This window comes from Triturus cristatus, chromosome 4_1 (genome assembly GCF_964204655.1).
Source record: "Triturus cristatus chromosome 4_1, aTriCri1.1, whole genome shotgun sequence".
Lineage (NCBI taxonomy): Eukaryota > Metazoa > Chordata > Amphibia > Caudata > Salamandridae > Triturus > Triturus cristatus.
The window spans coordinates 4807037-4827325 of record NC_140585.1 but is presented as its reverse complement, the minus strand read 5'-3'; the positions used below and the strand labels follow the sequence as shown (position 1 = coordinate 4827325).

At 42.1% G+C, this 20289-nt stretch overlaps 1 protein-coding gene across 1 annotated transcript in view; it reads right to left on the bottom strand.

Moving 5' to 3' along the window:
• Positions 1-462: 462 nt before the first annotated feature.
• LOC146839260 (uncharacterized) overlaps positions 463-20289 on the bottom strand; it is a 183851-nt gene continuing 164024 nt past the window's right edge. The window contains 4 exon segments of the mRNA XM_085651305.1: positions 463-1571; positions 2883-2890; positions 15386-15797; positions 15799-18298. Coding sequence (XP_085507431.1) covers positions 608-1571; positions 2883-2890; positions 15386-15797; positions 15799-17156 — 2742 coding nt within the window. The 5' untranslated portion in view covers positions 17157-18298 and the 3' untranslated portion in view covers positions 463-607.

The window sequence follows — 20289 nt, the reverse complement described above, 5'->3', positions numbered from 1 at the left end:
AATGGATCGAGGTCTTTGTGGCCACTTCACATGAGTGTTCTGCGATACTGAAACCTTCTCTCCAGGGTTGACACGGAGCACCTTATACTCTCCCACACTGACTCTCTCATGTACTGAGGTTGCATTTAGTACTGAACTTTTTGTCAGATTGAGGGCGCTGATAATTTGCTTTCTCTTTGTGGTTTCTCATATGTTCAATCGGATTGAATCTCCAGCTGACACTTCCCAGGCATTTACAGCAATAACAAGGTTTTGTCTAGTGTGAGTTCTCTCACGTTGAGTAAGAACAGATATAAAGCTAAAGCTTTTCTGGCATTCAGAGCACTGATAAGGTCTTTCTCCAGTGTGAGTTCTCTCATGTTGAGCAAGACTAGATTTCCAGATGACGCTTTTCTGAAATTCAGAGCACTGATAAGGTTTTTGACCAGTGTGGATTTCCTCATGTTTAATGAGATAGGCCTTAGAACTGAAGCTTTTTTGGCACTCTGAGCACTGATAAGGTTTGTACCCAGTGTGTGCCATTTTATGTCGAGTGAGATCACTATTCCTACTGAAGCTTTTCTGGCATTCAGTGCACTGATATGGTTTTAGCCCAGTGTGAGTGTGCTCATGTTGAATGAGATCTGATTTCTGCCTGAAGCTTTTCTGGCACTGAAGAATTTAGCCCAGTGTGGATTCTTTCATGTCTAATGAGACTGGCCTTATGACTGTAGCTTTTTTGGCAGTCTGAGCACTGATAAAGTTTGTACCCAGTGTGTGCTATATTATGCTCAGCGAGATTACCTTTCTGACTGAAGCTTTTCTGGCACTCTGAGCACTGATAAGGTTTTAGCCCAGTGTGAGTTCCCTCATGTTGAGTGAGATTACCTTTCTGACTGAAGCTTTTCTGGCCTTCAGTGCACTGATACGGTTTTTGTCCAGTGTGAGTTCTCTCATGTTGAATGAGATGGCCTTTCCGACTGAAGCTTTTCTGGCACTCTGAGCACTGATAAGGTTTTAGCCCAGTGTGTGTTCTCTCATGTCGAATGAGACTGTCTTTCCTGCTAAAGCTTTTCTGGCATTCAGTGCACGGATACGGTTTTTGTCCAGTGTGAGTTCTCTCATGTTGAGTGAGAGTACCTTTCCGACTGAAGCTTTTCTGGCATTCAGTGCACGGATACGGTTTTTGTCCAGTGTGAGTTCTCTCATGTTGAGTGAGATTACCTTTCTGACTGAAACTTTTCTGGCATTCAGAGCACTGATACGGTTTTTGTCCAGTATGGATTCTCTCATGTTGAATTAAACATGCTCCCTGACTGAAGCTTTTCTGGCATTCATTGCATTGATAAGGTCTTTCCCCAGTGTGGCGTCTCACATGCACAATGAGAGAGGTTTGGTAACGAAAGTCTTTCTGGCATTCTGAGCACTGATAAGGTTTGTGCCCAGTGTGGATTCTCACATGTTGAATGAGAGAGGATTTGTTAGTGAAGCATTTCTGGCATTCAGGACACTGATACGTTTTTTGTCCAGTGTGAGTTATCTTGTGTTTAGTGGGGTGGGATTGACAACTAAAGCTGTTCTCACATCCATTACTTTTATTTGAGTTATGTGAGTCTCCATGCTGGGTTTGCTCCTGGACACCGGCCATGTTAAGACTGAATCTGATTCCAAAGTCTGTACTCGTTTATGTTACACTCAGCATTAACTTCTAAAGTAAACTGCAGATGCTCTTATAGCTTTTTTATCTGGAGATTATTTTCTTACTTTTAAAGGCAGCCTGTCTAACCTGTTTTATAAACTTTCACTGAGGAGCCCCTTGTATTTATTAAGATGGATTCATTTTCTCCAAGTTCTGCCCGGGTGAGTTCTCTCAAGTTGAATTAAACTCAGTTTGTGAGTCCAGTTTAAGTATATTCGTTCATACAAGTTCTGATGATTAGGGCATGCCAGAGTGGCTTTATGAATTAGCAATACATAGCACTGTCCCCTTCTAAACTTTGTGCCAGGACATTCTTTGTCGCTCTAGTGGCTAAGGCAGGTACATGATCAGCTTTGGCGGTCCGGGACACTTTGAAACTACTCGGATCAACCCAAGAGATCGAGTTGGTGGGGACAATCTTTCTATATTAGAAATGTAATGACACTTGAGAAAGAGTATTTACAATTCAATTTTTTAAAACAATGTCTTCTCTCTACAAAGACGTAAACAAAAGCTTGCTCCTTTAAACTGCTGATATTAGTCTTTCTGACAATTCTGTCACATCACGTGCACGGATGCTGTTTTTTAGGAGTTGTTTGGGTCTCCAGGGCATTTCTCATAAACCATCAGACAGAATTTACAACATTGATTATTCTCAAATGCACTGTGTGGTCATCAATTGTAGCCAATGTTCTTTGTTCAACCAATCTTGAAATTTTTCTTTTAAGCAAAAATATTTTTACAATTAGTAGATGCAGAGATTCAATTTACTCTTGAGTTCTATTCATATTTCAGAGGTTCCTCAATCTCAGTAACTAACTCATAGCAAACCTTTATCGTCATTTTTCTTTAAATATTTGACAACAAATTCACATTCAGCCATTTCTTCCACTCTAAATTCATCACCATTACTAGCACTTAGAATACGTTTCTCCTCTGGAGTTCGAGGAGGTTTTAACTTTCCTTAAAATAATCTTTTTTGTTGTGTTTCACTAAATTAAAACCTTAATTTTTCTGTTCACGCTTCAGTCACCTGTAGAAATGGAGATAGAGATTGTAAATGAACACAAATAAAAAATATTTATGACTTTATACTTTGCAGAAAGAAAGCATTTACAGAAGCAAGATGGGTAATCCGTTTGAGTTGCATTTCTGACAGTGGTGAAAAAGCTCTTGGACACTGTGTAGAAAGGGAGCTTGGAACCACTGGAACTCAAGAATGTGAGAGCAAAAAAAGTGAATATATAAGGAAGAAACACAAGTTAAGGATCTATTCTGACACAGATTCTGAGATGCAGCCAACACCATCAATTTACACTTTCTGTGGCAACGGCTAGCATCATATTTGTAATTCTTTTAATGAATTATTAGATGTTCTTTACTCCACTGCACATTTGGAGTGTTCATCCAGTGATCTAGGAAAGAACATTTTATTAAACAAAGGAATTGCCCTGGTTGTAACCACTGCTTCAAATGTCACCGTAGACTGAGGCCGTGTCCAGTTAGCTCAGTGGAATTCACCATTTCAAATTGGGGGTTGATAAGGACTTACCTGGTGTCCCAGAACTCATGACACTCCTCCGTCAGGACCCGAGTTCTGCAACACCTGACAAAGGAAAAACATCACAACAGTAAAGGAAACCAAAAAAGGACCAAAAATACAAACATAAAACAAACAAACAGAGGGGAGAGAAAAAAAAGACCATCTTCCACTCTCACTACAGGTACCCAAAACGACCCCTGAAGTGGCAAAGAAGATAGAAAAGGGCAGGAGGGGAGGACGTAAAGAGGTGGAAGTCAGAACCAGAGAGAAAAGAAGCAGAAAGAACAGACAGAGGGGGCACAGTATCACAGAGGAGGAGACAAAGGAGGAGGAGGAGGAGACAAATGCACCAATAGTGAAGGAACTGCTGGGCAAACAGGAGGCAAGTGCTCACGGCCCAGTGCATCCTGACCTGATAAGGAACATGAGCTGCACTAGAACCACAACATGTTCCAGGAGGAATGCAGCTCCATCTGGTTATTATCAGAAGTCTGATAGCAGCAAGAATAGTGTACAGAGCGAGGCAAATGTTGGAAGTTGGAGAGACATAAATAACCTAATGTTGTGTATTTTTGTTCCTGAAATGTTGTGTGTAGGTGATGTTTTGTATGGGAAGAAAGTAACTAAACTGCAAACCTTAAAAAAGTCTCTTTCCTTGCACTGAGAGATCCCAGGCATGGTATCTAGGCATACCACCCCAAGTAGTCGATGTAATCTGAAAGTAATCCAAAAATAGTCAAAAAGTAATTACTGTGTAATTTTAGCTGCTTTTTGAACCAATGCCAACTTGTAAGGATTGCAAATTCATCTACAACTGCATTACCTTATAAAACATTGCACTTGAGAAATATATTTGGCTTACCAGGACCAGGTCCTGCTTGGTTCTAAAATAACACATAAGTATACATTTTTTTACTTGCCTAATTGGTCTGGATTCAGTCTGAGTGTGTGCCAGTCTTGATTGAGTGAATACAATAGATGCTTAACACACCCTCCGGATAAGCCTAACTGCTCGCCCACACTACCACAAAGAGCTGTTAGTACTTACCTAATTTAGCCTCTGCTATAACTCTGGGAACTCTCTGGGCTCCGTGCACACTATACCTTCCTTTGGTATAGTATATACAGAGCCAGCATCCTACAGTTGGCGCTTTTTATTTATAAATTATCTAAAGGGATGATGTGGAGGGTCGGTGTCTTGTGAGCCCCATAAGACGGCGACTCAAGAACTGGAATTTAGGCTCAAACCTTCGCAGGACGAAGCTTAGAACATTGGAATGTTGAGATCTCCATTGAAGACAATAGCCAGCAGCAGCCTATAAAACCCGATACAGGTCCGCTGCTCTCAACACTTAAGCGTCTTAATACACAGCCTCTCTTTCCCCTGCATCTCCAAAATTTATGGATTGGGCAGAGAAAAGCAAAAGATAGAGCCTGTGCAGGAGGGCACACAGGGGCCTTCCTCCCTTCCTTCTTCAGTAGCTCACAGTGCCACTGGTGCCTCAGAAGAAGGGAGATTTCTGCTCCGCTCCTGCATCTACCTGGCTCACCTGAAAGATGAAAATCAGTTTAGTCGAGCCCTGGGAGAACAAGGGGCGGACTCCAGCCTCCTTTCATAGCTACTGCTGTGAATGTTCAATAATTAACCATCGAAGCCCCGCATGCACCAACTATTGAACATTCACATCAACAGCTGCAAAACAAAGGTTTCGGAGCCGCAGGGGTGTTTCAACCCCCTCAGTCCGTGGGATGCCTTCGTTTTATTAATTAACACATTCTGCCCTTCTTCTGCAAATGTTTTAAAAGCCATATAGTCTGCAGCAGCAGGCTATACCAGCCATTAAAAGGACCGCTCCCTAGTTAAAGGCCATTGCCTTTGGAGGTGTAAGGTATATTAAAGATTTAAAATATTTACTGTAGTCAGAAACATGGTTACTCTCAGAGAAATAATAATCATAGTATTTGCAGGAGCAGTGGCGGCTAGTGACATTTGAAAGTGGTAGGGCGTAAAGTTTGTGTCGGCGTGCACTGCGGCGAGCGAGTGTACCCCTGTGAAAATTTTGAAAAAAGAGTGGGCATTTTCAAGCAAATTTGAGAAAGCAGGAAGGTTAATAAAGCAATTGTGAAAGTGCAGTTATTACATTAATGTACAGATGTCATAACAACATAGGTAGCTGCTTATTCAGTATAACCACAGAGCTTCACAACAGACTCTGCAATACAATGCTGCATTGACATAAGTGTGGTTACTATTACTCAGTACGATAAAAAAATTGAGGGTTTTTCGATTTTATAATGTGATCAAATAGATCATCATGCTTCAACCAATACCTGCCTATGCACTTCCTCTGGGCCCAAGGTAATGGTAATGCCCACAAGGTTAATATGCAAAGAACTTATACCATGCAGATCACAAATGTGCATATAATGTAGCTAGTTCAACAGGTTACTGCTTTTGTCAGAAAGATGTTTTTGTTACTTGCAGTTTAAAAGTTAAAAGGCTAACATAGCAGAGAGGGCAATTACCTGTCATCAAAGAGCTGCCTACAAATGACAAGGCCAAGGCTAAGGCAGATTCGAGCGATATGATGGTGTTCAAGACCAGATTGCAAATGCGATAAAAAGATAGGTAGTAACACCCTGAGCCCACACCTTTTGCAAATAGCTTACCGGATAAAACACAAAAGGGACTGAGAATCAAATACCAGAGCAGTCTGCAGAGTATGCAGTGCGACACACGGGTCTGAACTCTAAGTACTGGCTACACGCGCCCCTTGTACTGTTCCCAAGTGCCCGTAGCCTTTGCACCGATTCTCAATGTCCTCAGGCCTGGTGCTTGTCCCAGATGCTGTCATTTCTCCCAGGCCCCTCTTCAAATGATTCCGGAACCCTCCACGCCGAGCACATTAAGGCAGCAGCCGCTCAGGAGTGCAGCGCTGGGCTCGGCGGCTGGTTGACACCACGAGCTCCTAAGGTGTCTGATATGACAAGGTACTAGGAGTGAGGCAACATACCATCAGGAGAAATGCCAACCCGCAGAGGCGACTCGTTTAAAGAAAAGGCAGCGCACAATCAGCATGTTTACACAGCTAACAACTTCTGAAAGTGCCCAATTTCCCGGTCCATTAGCCTTGTTGAAAAGTGTAACCGAAAAAGATGCGCACAAACTCAGGAATAGCTGTTGTTGCGTCACCTGTCAGCCACATGCATCAGAACCCATCAGCCACATGAATTCACTTCACTCAGGAATTGCCTAATACAAACAAAACCCACTGGTACAAGGGTCTGTTTAGCTTTATTAATTCATTTGGTATTGCTCTTTTCATGACGCTAGCGTAACAAGAAATACTACTCGCAAAACATAATATACAGAAGTTTTCACGGGTGAAGTGCGTGTAACGAGCAGCAGCAGCGCTAGCTCGGGCCAAGCCATTGTTCTTTTATGCATCTGGGAACCACCAGACGTTCTTTGAGCTGAGATAATAGCAGATAAAACAGATGTTCAGTGGAGTGCACATAGATATTCCATACAAACAGGGACAAAGCACGTCTCAGCTGTGCACTAAACACGGCCCAAGTTCTATGCCGGAACTCTATGCATATTCTGCAGGTGATGTTACCCCATTGTGTGCACAAGGTCCCCGGCCATTCGGACTTAGGTGTTGATAAAAAAGACACCCAAAATAAAAGGAGAATGTTTCAACTGCACTACCAGACCACGTGCAGCCCCTGCAGCAAAAGCAATGAAGGGAGCGGTGAATTTAAAGCGCCAAAGGTGTAGGTGATCCGACGGCCTCAGCCCTCATCCTCAAAGCACGGCTGAGACTGAAATCTCCTGTGTTCCCCACTTCACAGGCTCCCGCTCCATCCCCTCTGAAGAGGATGAAATTATCAGCCTTTTCTCAGCACGTGACCCCCCCCCCCCCCCCCAATTACTGTCTGAAGACTCGGAATAAAATCCCGACTTCACAGGGGCGCATCTCCTCATACGACGTGAGCCTCGTTTATCCCGAGCCTAATTAATTCTCCCTGTAACCGCCCCGCCCCCAATCAACAGAATCGCAAATTAGCAGCCAGAATAAACGGTTTAAAAACACAGAACTCAGTCTACAAGACTGGAGGGTGCAAAGGATCCCTTACACGGGTTTTACTTTAGGACAAGACTTGGCAAAGCCTGTGAGATAGACATTTAAAATGTTTTTATTGCAAGTGCACAACACAAGATAAAAGGAAACAAACACTTGGCACTGAAACGTGGCCACCATATGCGTTAATAAATGTTCAAAATTAAAAAAAAAAAGTTAAAAATCGATAAAAAAAAATGAAAACCCTACCTGAGGTCCGAGCAGGTCCGCGCCGCATCGGGTCCGTTGGCGCCTACAGTCCCTCTCAGCCAATCCTCGCGCTATTAGGAGACCGAGGTTTGAGCCTTTGCTCAAGCCTCGCTCTCCTAATGGGCATGCGCCAGCCAGAGCAGACACTAGTGCGCATGACTGGGCACGGTGCGAAAATTCGCACTCATGAGCACTTATGCTGCTGCCTGTTGCCCCCGGTCCATCTGACAATCAGGTCAGTCAACATGACGCCGGTTCGCCCACCCCCTTCAGACTGAAGGGCGTGGGCGGTCCGACAGCATGCTGACTGACATGATTGTCAGTTCTCCCTCGGCGTCTTTGAACTTAAGTAAACTGATTCAGTTTACTTAAGTTCAAAGACGCCGAGGGAGCTGCGGGCGGGGGGGCTTTCCCTGAATGTTTCTGGAATGCGTTTAAAGCTAGAAATACTGTTTATTTCTAAATAGTTGATGTGCTTTATGGAATCCTGCTTGTTCCATGGCCCATGTATTTTCAGCTAGTTCAGAAGTGCCCCCAATCCATGGTGATGGTCACAGTAGGAGCTGGGTTCCTGAAAGGTCTCCCATGTGCTATCTTGCTGGATGACCACCATTGTAGCTCCACTTGCACCTTTTGTGTAACAACCACTAGATCCTCCCAACTTCGTGTGGCCTGAGACCAGCTGTTGGAAAGCAATTCTTGGAATGGTCGCATGTGTAACCTGGCATGAGGGATTAGTGGGATGCATGATGCCATCATGCCCATTAGTTTCACTGTCAGAGACCGACCCCTCTGGTAAAGTCTTGTTTCCTGATGGATGGCCTGTATCCTGGCTTGCGTGGGGTATGCCCTCTGTTTCGTTGTATTTAACTTTGCTCCCAGGAAGGGCTTTTCTCTTTCTGGTGTTGAAGATTTCTTGTGACTTATGGAGAACCCAAGTGTTTGCAGCGTTTAAACTGCTTTTAGCACGTGTTTGTGACACGTTTGTTTTGATTTCCCTTTTATGAGCTAGTTGTCTAGATAGGGGTAGACGTGGATTCCCTCTTTGCTCAGGTGTGCCGCTACTGCGGCCAGACACTTTGTGAACACACGTGGTGCTATTTTTATTCCGAACTGAAGTACTTTGAATTGGTAGTGTGCTCCGTTGTGCAGGAATCTTAGGTATTTTCTGTGTCTTTTGTTTATTGGTATATGAAGGTAGGCGTCGGAGGTCTATTGTAGCCATGTAATCTCCTCTTTGAATCTGTGGGATTATTTCTTGGAGCGTGGACATTTGAAGCATTGTGTCCGTATGAACTTGTTTATGAACCTCAAATACACGATTGGTCTTAGAGTTAGATCTTGTTTGGGTATTAGGAAATATGGTGAATAGTTTCCTGTGAACCACTCCTGTCTTGGTACTTTTTCTATTGCCTGTTTTAGGCATAGTTCCTTGATTTCTTTAACAGTTTTTGTTCTGGCTGCAATAATTTTCTTGTTTTTGGTGGGTTTGCAGATGGTACATGTGTGAGTTCTATGCAATACCCATACTTTATCAAATGTAATATCCATTTGTCTTTTGTTTTACTTTCCCATTCTCTTAGGAAGAAAGATATTCTCCCCACCACAGGTCTTGTGTGGGTCTTTGTTGGAGAGTGAGTCAGTTCGATCCATTTCCTCTTCCTCTAGAGGATTGGCCTTTTCCTCTTCCATTGCCTCTTCCTCAAAGGGCTGTTTCTGCTGTAGCCAACCTTGGTAACCTGTTTGCTGACCCATTTGTTGACTTGGGTTTTTCACGTGAGTTTGCTGAGACATTTGTTGTCCTTGTTCAAATGTGGCTTTCTGCTATTAAATCGCTCTCTGTTGCAGGGCACCCATTACCCTTGCTGTTTCATTAGCCTTTTATCTGTTGAAGGGATTCATCCACTTTTCCAAATAGTGCTTCTCCATTGAATGGCCTATTAAGGATGGAGGTTTGAACTTCCATCAATAGCAATATCTGCTGCATCCAAAGCAGATTTTAGACAGGTGTTAGCCACGTTTTGTCCCTCCTGTGCAATAGCTTTTGCTCTTTTTGTCTTCTTCAGGAAGTCTATTCAATATTTCTTCTAGCTCATCCCACTGTTGGTGGCCATATCTGTTTAGCAGGGCATATGAGTTAGCACTACACCATTGTGTTTCTGCCTCTTTCTCCATTCTCCTCCCTACCATGTCGACCCTTTTACTTTCTTTTTCAGGTGGTGGTCCTGTGTTGGACTGCATTGGCTCTCCTCCTGGGTGTGGTGACAATAATAGAGTCAGGTACTGTACTTCATTGAATATATTTTGGGTCCTTTGAGGAGGGTTTGTATTTTTTCTCTACTTTGGGGGTTACCCCCTTGTTTGAAGCTGGTTCTTTGAATGCTTCTTTGCCCTGGTCCAGGATACTGGGCAGCATAGGCAGGTATTGTGTTCCCCTTGTAGCTGGTGCCAGTGTTTCGAGCAAGAAACATGTGGCCCCTTTTTCCTCCTTTAAGGGTACTCCAAATTGATTTGCTGCCCGTTTGACAATGTGATTGTAGAATGCCAAGTCATCTGGTGGTGAAGCTTTCGAAGGGTAGCTGCAAATCTCTTCTTCCAGGCTCGCGGTGTCCAGGTGTCATTGAATTTTTCCGAGTTCTCTCGTCTTCGGGTATGTCTCCATAATCCTAGGGTTCTTCACCTCAAGGTTCCAGGGTTGGAGGGGAGTCGAAGATACCCTCTCCCTCTGCATCTTCTGCCTCTACAGCATAGACGTTGTCTGTTCGGTCACTGGTGCCTTTGGGCAGAATTTGAAGGGGGTATTCTCCATGACCCCTACCTCGCCATTTGTGGACCGGAGTGGTCTTCTTCCTGTCTGACGTCGATGTTGGTTGAAATTTCTTCAATAATCTTTTTTTAAGTTGTTTGGGAAAAATTAGAATTTTCTTCGGCGCTTCCCGTCTTGCTTCGAGACCCAACGGTGGAAAAAAGAATCAGAAAATGGCTACCACGCATGTTGAGCTTCAGGATACCATCTGACGTCACACAGGGGACATACCTGGCACCAAATGGTGGTCGACAGCAACCAAAACAAGAAAAAAAAAAAAAACGAAAGAAAACCACAAAGGCAATTCCGGACCCAACCACTAGATGACAGAATAATCCACAGCATGTGAATCCTGAAAAGGATTCACGCTGCAAAACAACTGTTAATCATTTAAAAATGTAAATGAAGAATAAGACCTCAGAACCATTCAACAGCAAAGTACAATTCAGTGCCAACTAAACACGACAAAATCAGGTGAAAGGAAGAGGAGAATGGAAAATATAAAAGCAAATCATAACATGGTTAACAACACGGAGAAGTTACCTGATCCTACTTTTGTAGCATCTGATCCTACTTTTGTAGCATCAACTCGCTGCTACTAGAGGCCCTCAGGAGGCAGAGTGATGCAGCAAATCCAGGAAAATTACATCAAGATTTTCGTTGTCACTCCTCAAACAAATACATTGGACGAGTGCTCTGGTGTTCGAGCAGGATCCCCCCATTCACTCTAATAACAGCCCAAGTGCCCGCGTCCACTTTAGCTTTACTACAAAAATTAAACACTCAGGTCGAGATGGACGCCTCAAGGGCTATTCACAAAGGTATCTTACACCTGCGAGTACTCTACACATGCTAGGACGCTCTTAGAGCAACTGTGCTACTTTTAGCTATTCACCAATACGATGTAAAGTTATAATGTAAAGTTACTCAAAAGTGTAGACCTGCGTGTCTCCACGCCATTAAACAGAGGTGGGGCAAAATTTACAATTGTAGCTTCCTACAGCCAAAGTGGAGCAATAGAAAGTGCAGCCCCACACATAGCCAAAACCCCTCCTTAGAAAAGAATTGTAGCAGAGACTTAAAAATAGAACCCCATAGGAAAAATGTATATTACAATTATTTATTTTACATTCAACAAAAGAATGTTAGAAAAGTACATATATTTTAAAAATAATTACATTATGATAAAAATTTGAACCTATTAATTAAAAAAACATACTGTAACAATTTAAAAAATAATTTTAAAATAAGTCTATACAGAATTTTGTAAGGCATTGTCCTCTCTGAACATATATGTGTAAGGCAATTCAGTAATATAACAAATAAATTCAACAATTTCATTAATTGATTTATTTAGCCTGCATATACATTTAAAAGAATGTTACAAAAGAACACATATTTCAAAAATAATTACTTCATGATAAAATGGGGACCTTTTAATTTATGAAAATATAACAATTTTGAAAAAAAACTTCAAATAAGTCTACACATAATTTTGTAGGGCAGTGTCCTCTCTGAACAGATGTGTAAGGCAATTCAGTAATCTAACAAATAAATACAACAATTTAATTTCTAAGTGGGATTTGTTTAAACAGATCTTTATAACGCACTTTTAACACATTTAAATTAATTAAATATTTATTTAAAATTAAGGCTCCCTGTTTTCCGTTTTTACGGAATTTTACAGCTAAATACAGACAGAATACATTTTTTTTCTTGTTTGTATTTATTTTTAAGTATGGATAAAAATGGAAATTGGGTTGCTTTTTGAGTAATTCTAAATACTGTCTGCCAGGCCAATAGCTGTGTGGATAGATAGGTAAGGAGGCTAAAAAGAAAGGCCTTTTAGTAAAGAGGCTTTAACAGCAGTAGATATGCACACGGTTGATTGTGCAATTTACATATTTTCTTAGAAGTACATTGATTTATCTTCTGCGGATGTTTACAGCACTGAAACCTAGTTGGCATTCAAATATGAGTGCATATTTACTGGTTAAATAAATGTGGAAATATACTATTCAGCGTAGTTTTTCCACAAAACCCAAAATAAATATGGATAAATACAGACGGAAATGTCTAAAAAACCGGGAGCCTTAATTAAAATACAGGTTACAAGTGTAACATTTTATTTTTTTCTACATTGAAAGCATATAAAACTAATTTACATTAATATTTAACATTAAAATATTTCATTTTTTTCAAGTATAATAAACTTTTCAAATATATTCTGCTGTGTTGAGATCCCGGATTACTGAGAATTTTTTATATAATTCAGAGATTCAAAATGTTTTAAGCAAGTAAGGCCGAGAAGGACCTTTGGCAGCAATTAAGACTTGTGGGATCCACTACTACAAGACTGCTCCTATTTGGGATTCCCATGGGACTCCTGTGGGGTTGAGGGATGAACTCAGTTTCCCACTACAAAAAGGTAAACCCTAGTACCTGGGGGATCTGAGGTTGATTGACACCCCTCCAGTTGTTAATAGGAAGGGAAATCTCCAAGTTGAAATATCTGCAGATTTGTTTATGGTGGTCGCTCAGGGACTAGGGAAAATAGAGCCCTGGAGCACAAAACCCTCTTAAAATGAGGATAAATGGATTAATAAGGAAGCATCTTTGTCGTACTGGGGCATGGTGGTGGCAGAGGGCAAGAAGAATATAGATCGACATCAGATATGGGAGAAAGACCTGAGGCAGCTGGCTATGAAAGGCCTCTGGAAGTATCTCAAGGTTTTCTTGATAAAACAGTAAAGTCTTCACCTCTGAAGCAAAACTATCTCTTCACTCCCCACAGAGCCTATTGGATGCCCCAGAGACTGGCTAAGTTCTCCCAAGTGGCCCCAGGTTAGAGGTGGTGCGGTATGACATGAGCAGGCAACAAGCGTAAGTTCATCAATTGTCCTATGCTGAAACGTTACTGGAATAAAGTAGGTGACTACGTAGAAGAACTCACGGGCTGTGAAGCCAAGGTAAGACACCCTCTGATGCCTTTTGGGGTAGACTTGGCATTGAATAACCTCAGAGCAGCAAAAGAACCTTTTGTTCTTACTTGTAAAAAAAGAAATTTGTAAACCTTGAATTTCTCTGGTTCTGCCATCTGAACTAGACTGTATTAAGACAGTGACGCATGTGAGTAAACTAGACCTAGCGTATAACAACGAAATTGGAAGGCATAGATCTCCTTTTGTAACCTGGCAAGCTAATCCTATTAGTCCAATGAGTTGAGGTCGGACCGCATTGTGTATAATGCCATTCAGCAAGACACCTCAACAGACGGCTCTCCTACATCCCCAACCGCCAGCTACGCTCCGCCGACCTCTCTCGCCACCGTCCCGCGCATCCGAAGAACAACCACTGGCGGGAGATCCTTCTCCCACCTCGCCGCCAAGACATGGAACACCCTCCCACTGAGCCTACGACAGACCCAAGACCTGCTGACCTTCAGGAGGATGCTCAAGACCTGGCTGTTCGATCAGTAGCGCCGCCCCCCCCCCCCCAGTGCCTTGAGACCCTCGCGGGTATGTAGTGCGCTTACAAATGACTGATTGATTCAGTCGTATCTACAGTAAGGAGTATCTCAGTCTATCGACTGGAATAACTAGAGTTGGACAGTGATTAACCGTGGAATGTGGACAAAAAGATAAATTTTACTTTACTAATAATGAATGTTATATTAGTGCTTAAATTAAAAACATCCTAAAATAATAAAATGTTTTCTTTTTAGATATTTTATGCCATTAAATTACATATATTCAGATTAACTAGTTTACAGTATTAAATTAAACAATATTTCCTACGAGATTTTATTTGACGGCCCAAATTCCATTATTATTTAGGGAGGGTGTTGCAGTTTCAGCAGATGGGTATGTGTCATTTGGAGTATATTTAAGACTAACTTTTGAAGTGGGTCTTGTAAATAGAAATGATCTTACTCCTTTATGGGAGAGTTCTTGTCCTTCCCTAAACTCCTCCCTTACCTATAAATAAAGTTGAGGCTATTTTCCATTTTACATTCAATCCCCACTGTCCCTCCCACATTTACTACTATAAGGTATATTAAAGCGTGGAAATTGAGTAGAAAAGGCTGACAACTCTGCACATAGGTTTGTGAATCGCATTTTGTAGTGCTTTAATCGTCCTATTGTAGTTCATTAATAGGCCTGAATATTTGTGAGACTCTTGGATGTATCTGATGTGATTGTAAAGCTCGCGAGACTGTCCCCAGCAGATAGGAAGCAGGTTCCATTTGTAGCAAAAAAGGAAATGGAAAGAGGTCATTCAAGTGGATCATTATAAAATTAGACTGTGTCCCCTCGGAAGAGAGGTGTTTAGGACTATTTATGGTGGGGCCAAGAATGGTTTGCATATGTTTGGCCCTGTCAGTAGTTGCACAAAGACTAGAGAAAGATGCGGTGGGATGTTGCTGAGATTAACGAGCAGTCCTTCCATCCCCCTTTAGATTTTCTCAATGTTCACCTCTATGTGGTATAGACATTAACAGATGTTGGTCCCATGGAGATCTACGGCAAAGGGACTCCTGCTGCAGCTCCTTGGTGAGGCTCATTAAGGCTGGAAATAGTTTGAGGTGACTAGCGTTCCAGATCATAGGGGCGTGGCCTCACATTCAGGATCAACTTGACCTTGTGGGTTGATGCCCTGGCTTATTAACCCACAGGGAGCAAAACACTCTGAATGGAATGAGGCCATAAATAGTCACTAAGGTTAATTAAAGCATTTCCATCCCTAGCTGTGTCCTTTTCTCAGTAGACAGTTCGGACAATCAATGGATCGATGGCTTTGTGGCCTCTTCACGTGAATTTTCTGCGATACTGAAACCTCCTCTCCAGGGTTGACACAGAGCACCTTATACTCTCCCACACTGACTCATGTACTGAGGTTGCATTTAGTACTGAAGTTTTTGTCACATTGAGGGCACTGATAATTTTCTTTCTCATTATAGTTTCTCATATGTTCAATCGTATTGAATCTCCAGCGGACACTTCCCAGGCATTTACAGCAATAACAAGGTTTTGTCTAGTGTGAGTTCTCTCATGTTGAGTGAGAACAGATATAAAGCTAAAGCTTTTCTGGCATTCAGAGCACTGATGCGCATTTTTACCAGTGTGAGTGCTCTCATGTTGAGCTAGACTAGATTTCCAGATGAAGCTTTCCTGAAATTCAGAGCACTGATAAGGTTTTTGACCAGTGTGGATTTCCTCATGTTTAATGAAATAGGCCTTCGAACTGAAGCTTTTTTGGCACTCTGAGCACTGATCAGGTTTGTATCCAGTGTGTGTCATTTTATGTCGAGTGAGATCACTATTCCTACTGAAGCTTTTCTGGCATTCAGTGCACTGATATGGGTTTAGCCCAGTGTGAGTGTGTTCATGTTGAATGAGATCAGATTTCTGCCTAAAGCTTTTCTGGCACTGAAGAATTTAGCCCAGTGTGGATTCTCTTATGTCTACTGAGACTGGCCTTATGACTGTAGCTTTTTTGGCAGTCTGAGCACTGATAAAGTTTGTACCCAGTGTGTGCTATCTTATGCTCAGCGAGATTACCTTTCTCACTGAAGCTTTTCTGGCACTCAGAGCACTGATAAGAATTTAGCCCAGTGTGGATTCTCTTATGTCTACTGAGACTGGCCTTATGACTGTAGCTTTTTTGGCAGTCTGAGCACTGATAAAGTTTGTACCCAGTGTGTGTTATCTTATGCGCAGCGAGATTACCTTTCTGGCTGAAACTTTTCTGGCATTCAGTGCACTGATAAGGTTTTAGCCCAGTGTGTGTTCTCTCATGTTGATTGAGATGATCTTTCTTACTAAAGCTTTTTTGGCACTCTGAACACTGATAAGGCTTTTCCCCAGTGTGGATTCGCTCATGTCGAACAAGACTGCCCTTACAAATGAAGCTTTTCTCACATTCAGAGCACTGATAAGGCTTTTGCCCTGTGTGGATTCTCTCATGTCGAATTAGACTGGCCTTGCAAATAAGGCTTTTTTGGCACTCACAGCACTGATAAGGCTTTTGCCCTGTGTGGATTCTCTCGTGCACGGTTAGAAGCCACTTGTGCTTGAAGGTTTCTTGACATCCAGAGCACTTATATGGTCTTTGTCCAGTGTGAGTTCTCTCATGTTGAGTGAGACTAAACTTTTGACTGAAGCTTTTCCAGCATTCAGAGCACTTATATGGTTTTTGTCCAGTGTGAGTTCTCTCATGAATAGTGAGACTAAATTTTTTTTGGAAGCTTTTCTGGCATTCAGAGCACTTAAACAGTTTGTGTCCAGTATGGATTCTCACATGTTGAATTAAACACGCTCTCCGACTGAAGCTTTTCTGGCATTCATTGCATTGATAAGGCCTTTCCCCGGTGTGGCATCTCACATGTAAAATGAGAGCGCTTTGGTAACGAAAGTCTTTCTGGCATTCTGAGCACTGATAAGGTTTGTGCACACTGTGAATCATTTCATGTTGTGTGAGATTACCTTTCAGACGGAAGCTTTTCTGGCATTTAGTGCACTGATACGGTTTTAGCCCAGTGTGGATTTTCACATGCCGAATGAGAGAGAATTTGTTGATGAAGCCTTTCTGGAATTCAGGACACTGATATGGTTTTTGTCCAGTGTGAGCTCTCTTGTGTTTAGTGGGGTGGGATTGATAACTAAAGCTCTTCTCACATTCAAAACTCTTAGTCGAGTTATGCGAATCTTCATGTTGGGTTTGCTCCTGGACACCGGCCATGGTAAGACTGAATCGGATTCCAGAGTCTGTACTCGTATATGTTACACTCAGCATTAACTTCTAAAATAAACTGCAGATGCTCTTCTTAATATTTGCATTTAACTAATTATAGCTTTTATCTGGAGATTACTTTCCTACTTTTAAAGGCAGCCTGTCTAACCTGATTTATAAACTTTGCCTGCGGAGCCCCTTGTATTTAGTGAGATGGATTCAACTTCTCCAAGTTATGCTCGGGTGAGTTCTCTCACGTTGAATTAAACTCCGTTTGTGAGTCCAGTTTATCAGATTAGATTTAGGAGTTTTAGAAGCCTTGATAAGGTCTCTGGGGTCTAGTATTTGCTGTTTAAGTATATTTTTCATACAAGTAATGACAGGTGATTAGGACATGCCAGGGTGGTTTTATGAATTAGTAATACACAGCACCGCCTCCTTTTAAACTTTGTGGCAATACATGCTTTGCCGCTCTATGGCTAAGGCAGGTACATGATCGACTTTGGCAGTCCGAGACACTTTAAAACTACTCTGATCAACCCAAGAGACAGAGTTGGTGGGGATAATGTTTTGATATTGGAAATGATAATCTAGCGTCTTTGCTGTATTGAGAAAGACCATGTACAATTAGTTTTTTTTTTGTTTTTTTTAACAAGGTGTTCGATACAAATCCTAGGAGACGTAGACAAACGTTTGCTCGGTTAAACTGTGGTTATTAGTCTTTCTGACAATTCGGTCACATCACGTCTATGGATACTATTTTTTGGGAGAGATTTGGGTCTCCAAAGCATTTCTCAAACTATCAGACAGAATTTACAACACTCATTCTCAATTGCACTGCAAGGGTATCAATTGTAGCCAATGTTCTTTGTTCAACCAATCTTGAAATGTTTCTCAGTGAAAATATTTGTACTATTAGTAGATGCAGACTTTCAGTTTACTCTTGAGTTCCGTTCAGAGGCTCCTCAATCTCAGTAACTGCCTCTACGTAAACATTTATCAGCATTTTTCTTTAAATATTTGACAACTTTCACATTCAGCAGTTTCTTCTGCTCCAAATTCATCACCATTCCTGGCACTTAAAATAGGTTTCTCCTCTAGAGCTCGAGAATGTTCTAACTGTCCTTAAAATAATCCTTTTCATTGCGTTTCATGTTGGTTCACTAAATTAAAACCTTCTTTTGTCTGATTTATGCTTCAGTCACCTGTAAAAATGGAGATATAGATTGTAAATGAACACAAATACAAAATATTTGTGACTTTATACTTTGCAGAAAGAAAGCATTTACAGAAACAAGAGAGGAAATCAGTTTGAGTTGCATTCCTGATATTTGTGAAACAGCTCTGGGACACTGTAGAAAGGGAACTTGGAACCACTGGAATTCAAGGATGTGAGAGCAAAAAAAGTGAATATTTAAAATAAGAAACACAAGTTACACACACATTGTGACAGATTCTCAGAAGCAGCCAGCACCATCAATTTACATTTTCAGGTTCTAAGTTTTTTTTTTAAAGTGCGTTTAAAGATCTTGAAGGCTGCATGGAGTATTTGGCTGTATGTGAAGAAAACAGAGTTTCATATTTTTCTATTTGAGCACCAATTTGGGATTCCCCAGGGACCCCAGAATGGCTGAGGAATCAACTCAGTCAGCACTTGAAATTGGGGGCATCTACTATTGGGCTGATCAAGGAGGGCACAAACATGATGAGCTGGGAAGCCATGAATAACCTGACTAAGGGGCAATTAACGAGGTTTAAATATTACCAGCTGAGTTCCTGGTGGGCGACAAGACTGGGTGGAGGAAGAAGAGACAAAACTCAGTTAGGTGACGAGAACAGACCAGTGGAAAAAACCTGGAATTTTGGTATTGGGCTTTCTTGGAAACGGATACGGAGTTTGAAACAGAGATTGGTGAGGGTGATCTGAAGTAAATAACTTGTGATTCTTATGATATCTTACAAATAGTAGTAAAACCAGCATCATTAAAACACAACCACCTATAGAGTATATTGGTCACCTGCGAAGCCATCTAAGATGTCCAGTAATGTATATAACTGCCCAAGATGTATGTTCACAGTGGCAGATGACCTGCATCTATTCATGCTATGTCCAAAAATATCATCTTATTGGAACTCAGTCTGGGATTTCATGGAGGAAATTATCGGGACACGGGTCATAGTCAGCCCGCGCCTAGTCTTCTTTGGACTAAATTGGGAAGGAGAAGTGCAGCTCTCAGCAGTTTTGGTTTTATGTGATTCTCTTGGCAAGACGGGAGATTTGTAGAGCGTGAGAAGTTGGCCTGGTATATGCTGTCCACTTATTAAAGTGGGCACCCTCTACCAGTCCAAACAACCCCTTATGGTGATAGGTTAAAGACAACCTTTATTGAAAGCTATCCTAGTGGTAGCTATGGAGAGCAGCCTTCAGGCTACGTCTTGAAGGAATGTAAAGCAGCTTGTTTTACCAGTCTATAATCTCTTGAATGATCAAATGAAAGGACAACCACACCAGGTATATACCAAACCATGTAAGAATAAATTGGTATAAGAACCACGACTGAACTAGACACAAGGCCTAGAGCCTTTGGAAGCGCTTGGGCCCCATGGAACCACCCAAGGTAATGACATAGGGGACCCACGGGTAGGACATGTGCAGTGTTAGAACACAGGCGCAAATCACCGTTTACTTCTATGGGGAAAGTCACGGTTGGAAAATTACAAGTTAAGGACACTTAGAGGATGACTACAAGCAAACCCTTTTGGACTTAGAGGTGTCTAGGGCCAACACCCACGGGAGCACCGGAGAACTCGTGTTACCTCACCCAGGGAAGCTGGGTGCATAGGTGTCTTTTGGTGTTGGGTCGCGTCGTCGATTTCAATGGAAGCTGGCAAAGTAGTGCTGCTGCCGTGAAGAGGAGAAGTGTCCGAAGCGATCCAAGCCTGGATCGTAGATGGAAGGAACCTGAAAGCAGAGGGGACAGAGTCTGGGTAACTTACCAGTGACCAGGGACACGATAGTCTAATGCCCACAGATGTCGGGTGCTTCAGGCGAGTTGACGGGTGTCTTGACTTCAGCTACGAGGTCTAGGAGGCATCGACGACGACTAGGAGCTGGATTCGAGCTGTCCCACGAAGTCTGTTGAGTGCTGCAGTATCAGCGACCAGAATGGACCCAACAAGCCTTGGCAACGGCAAT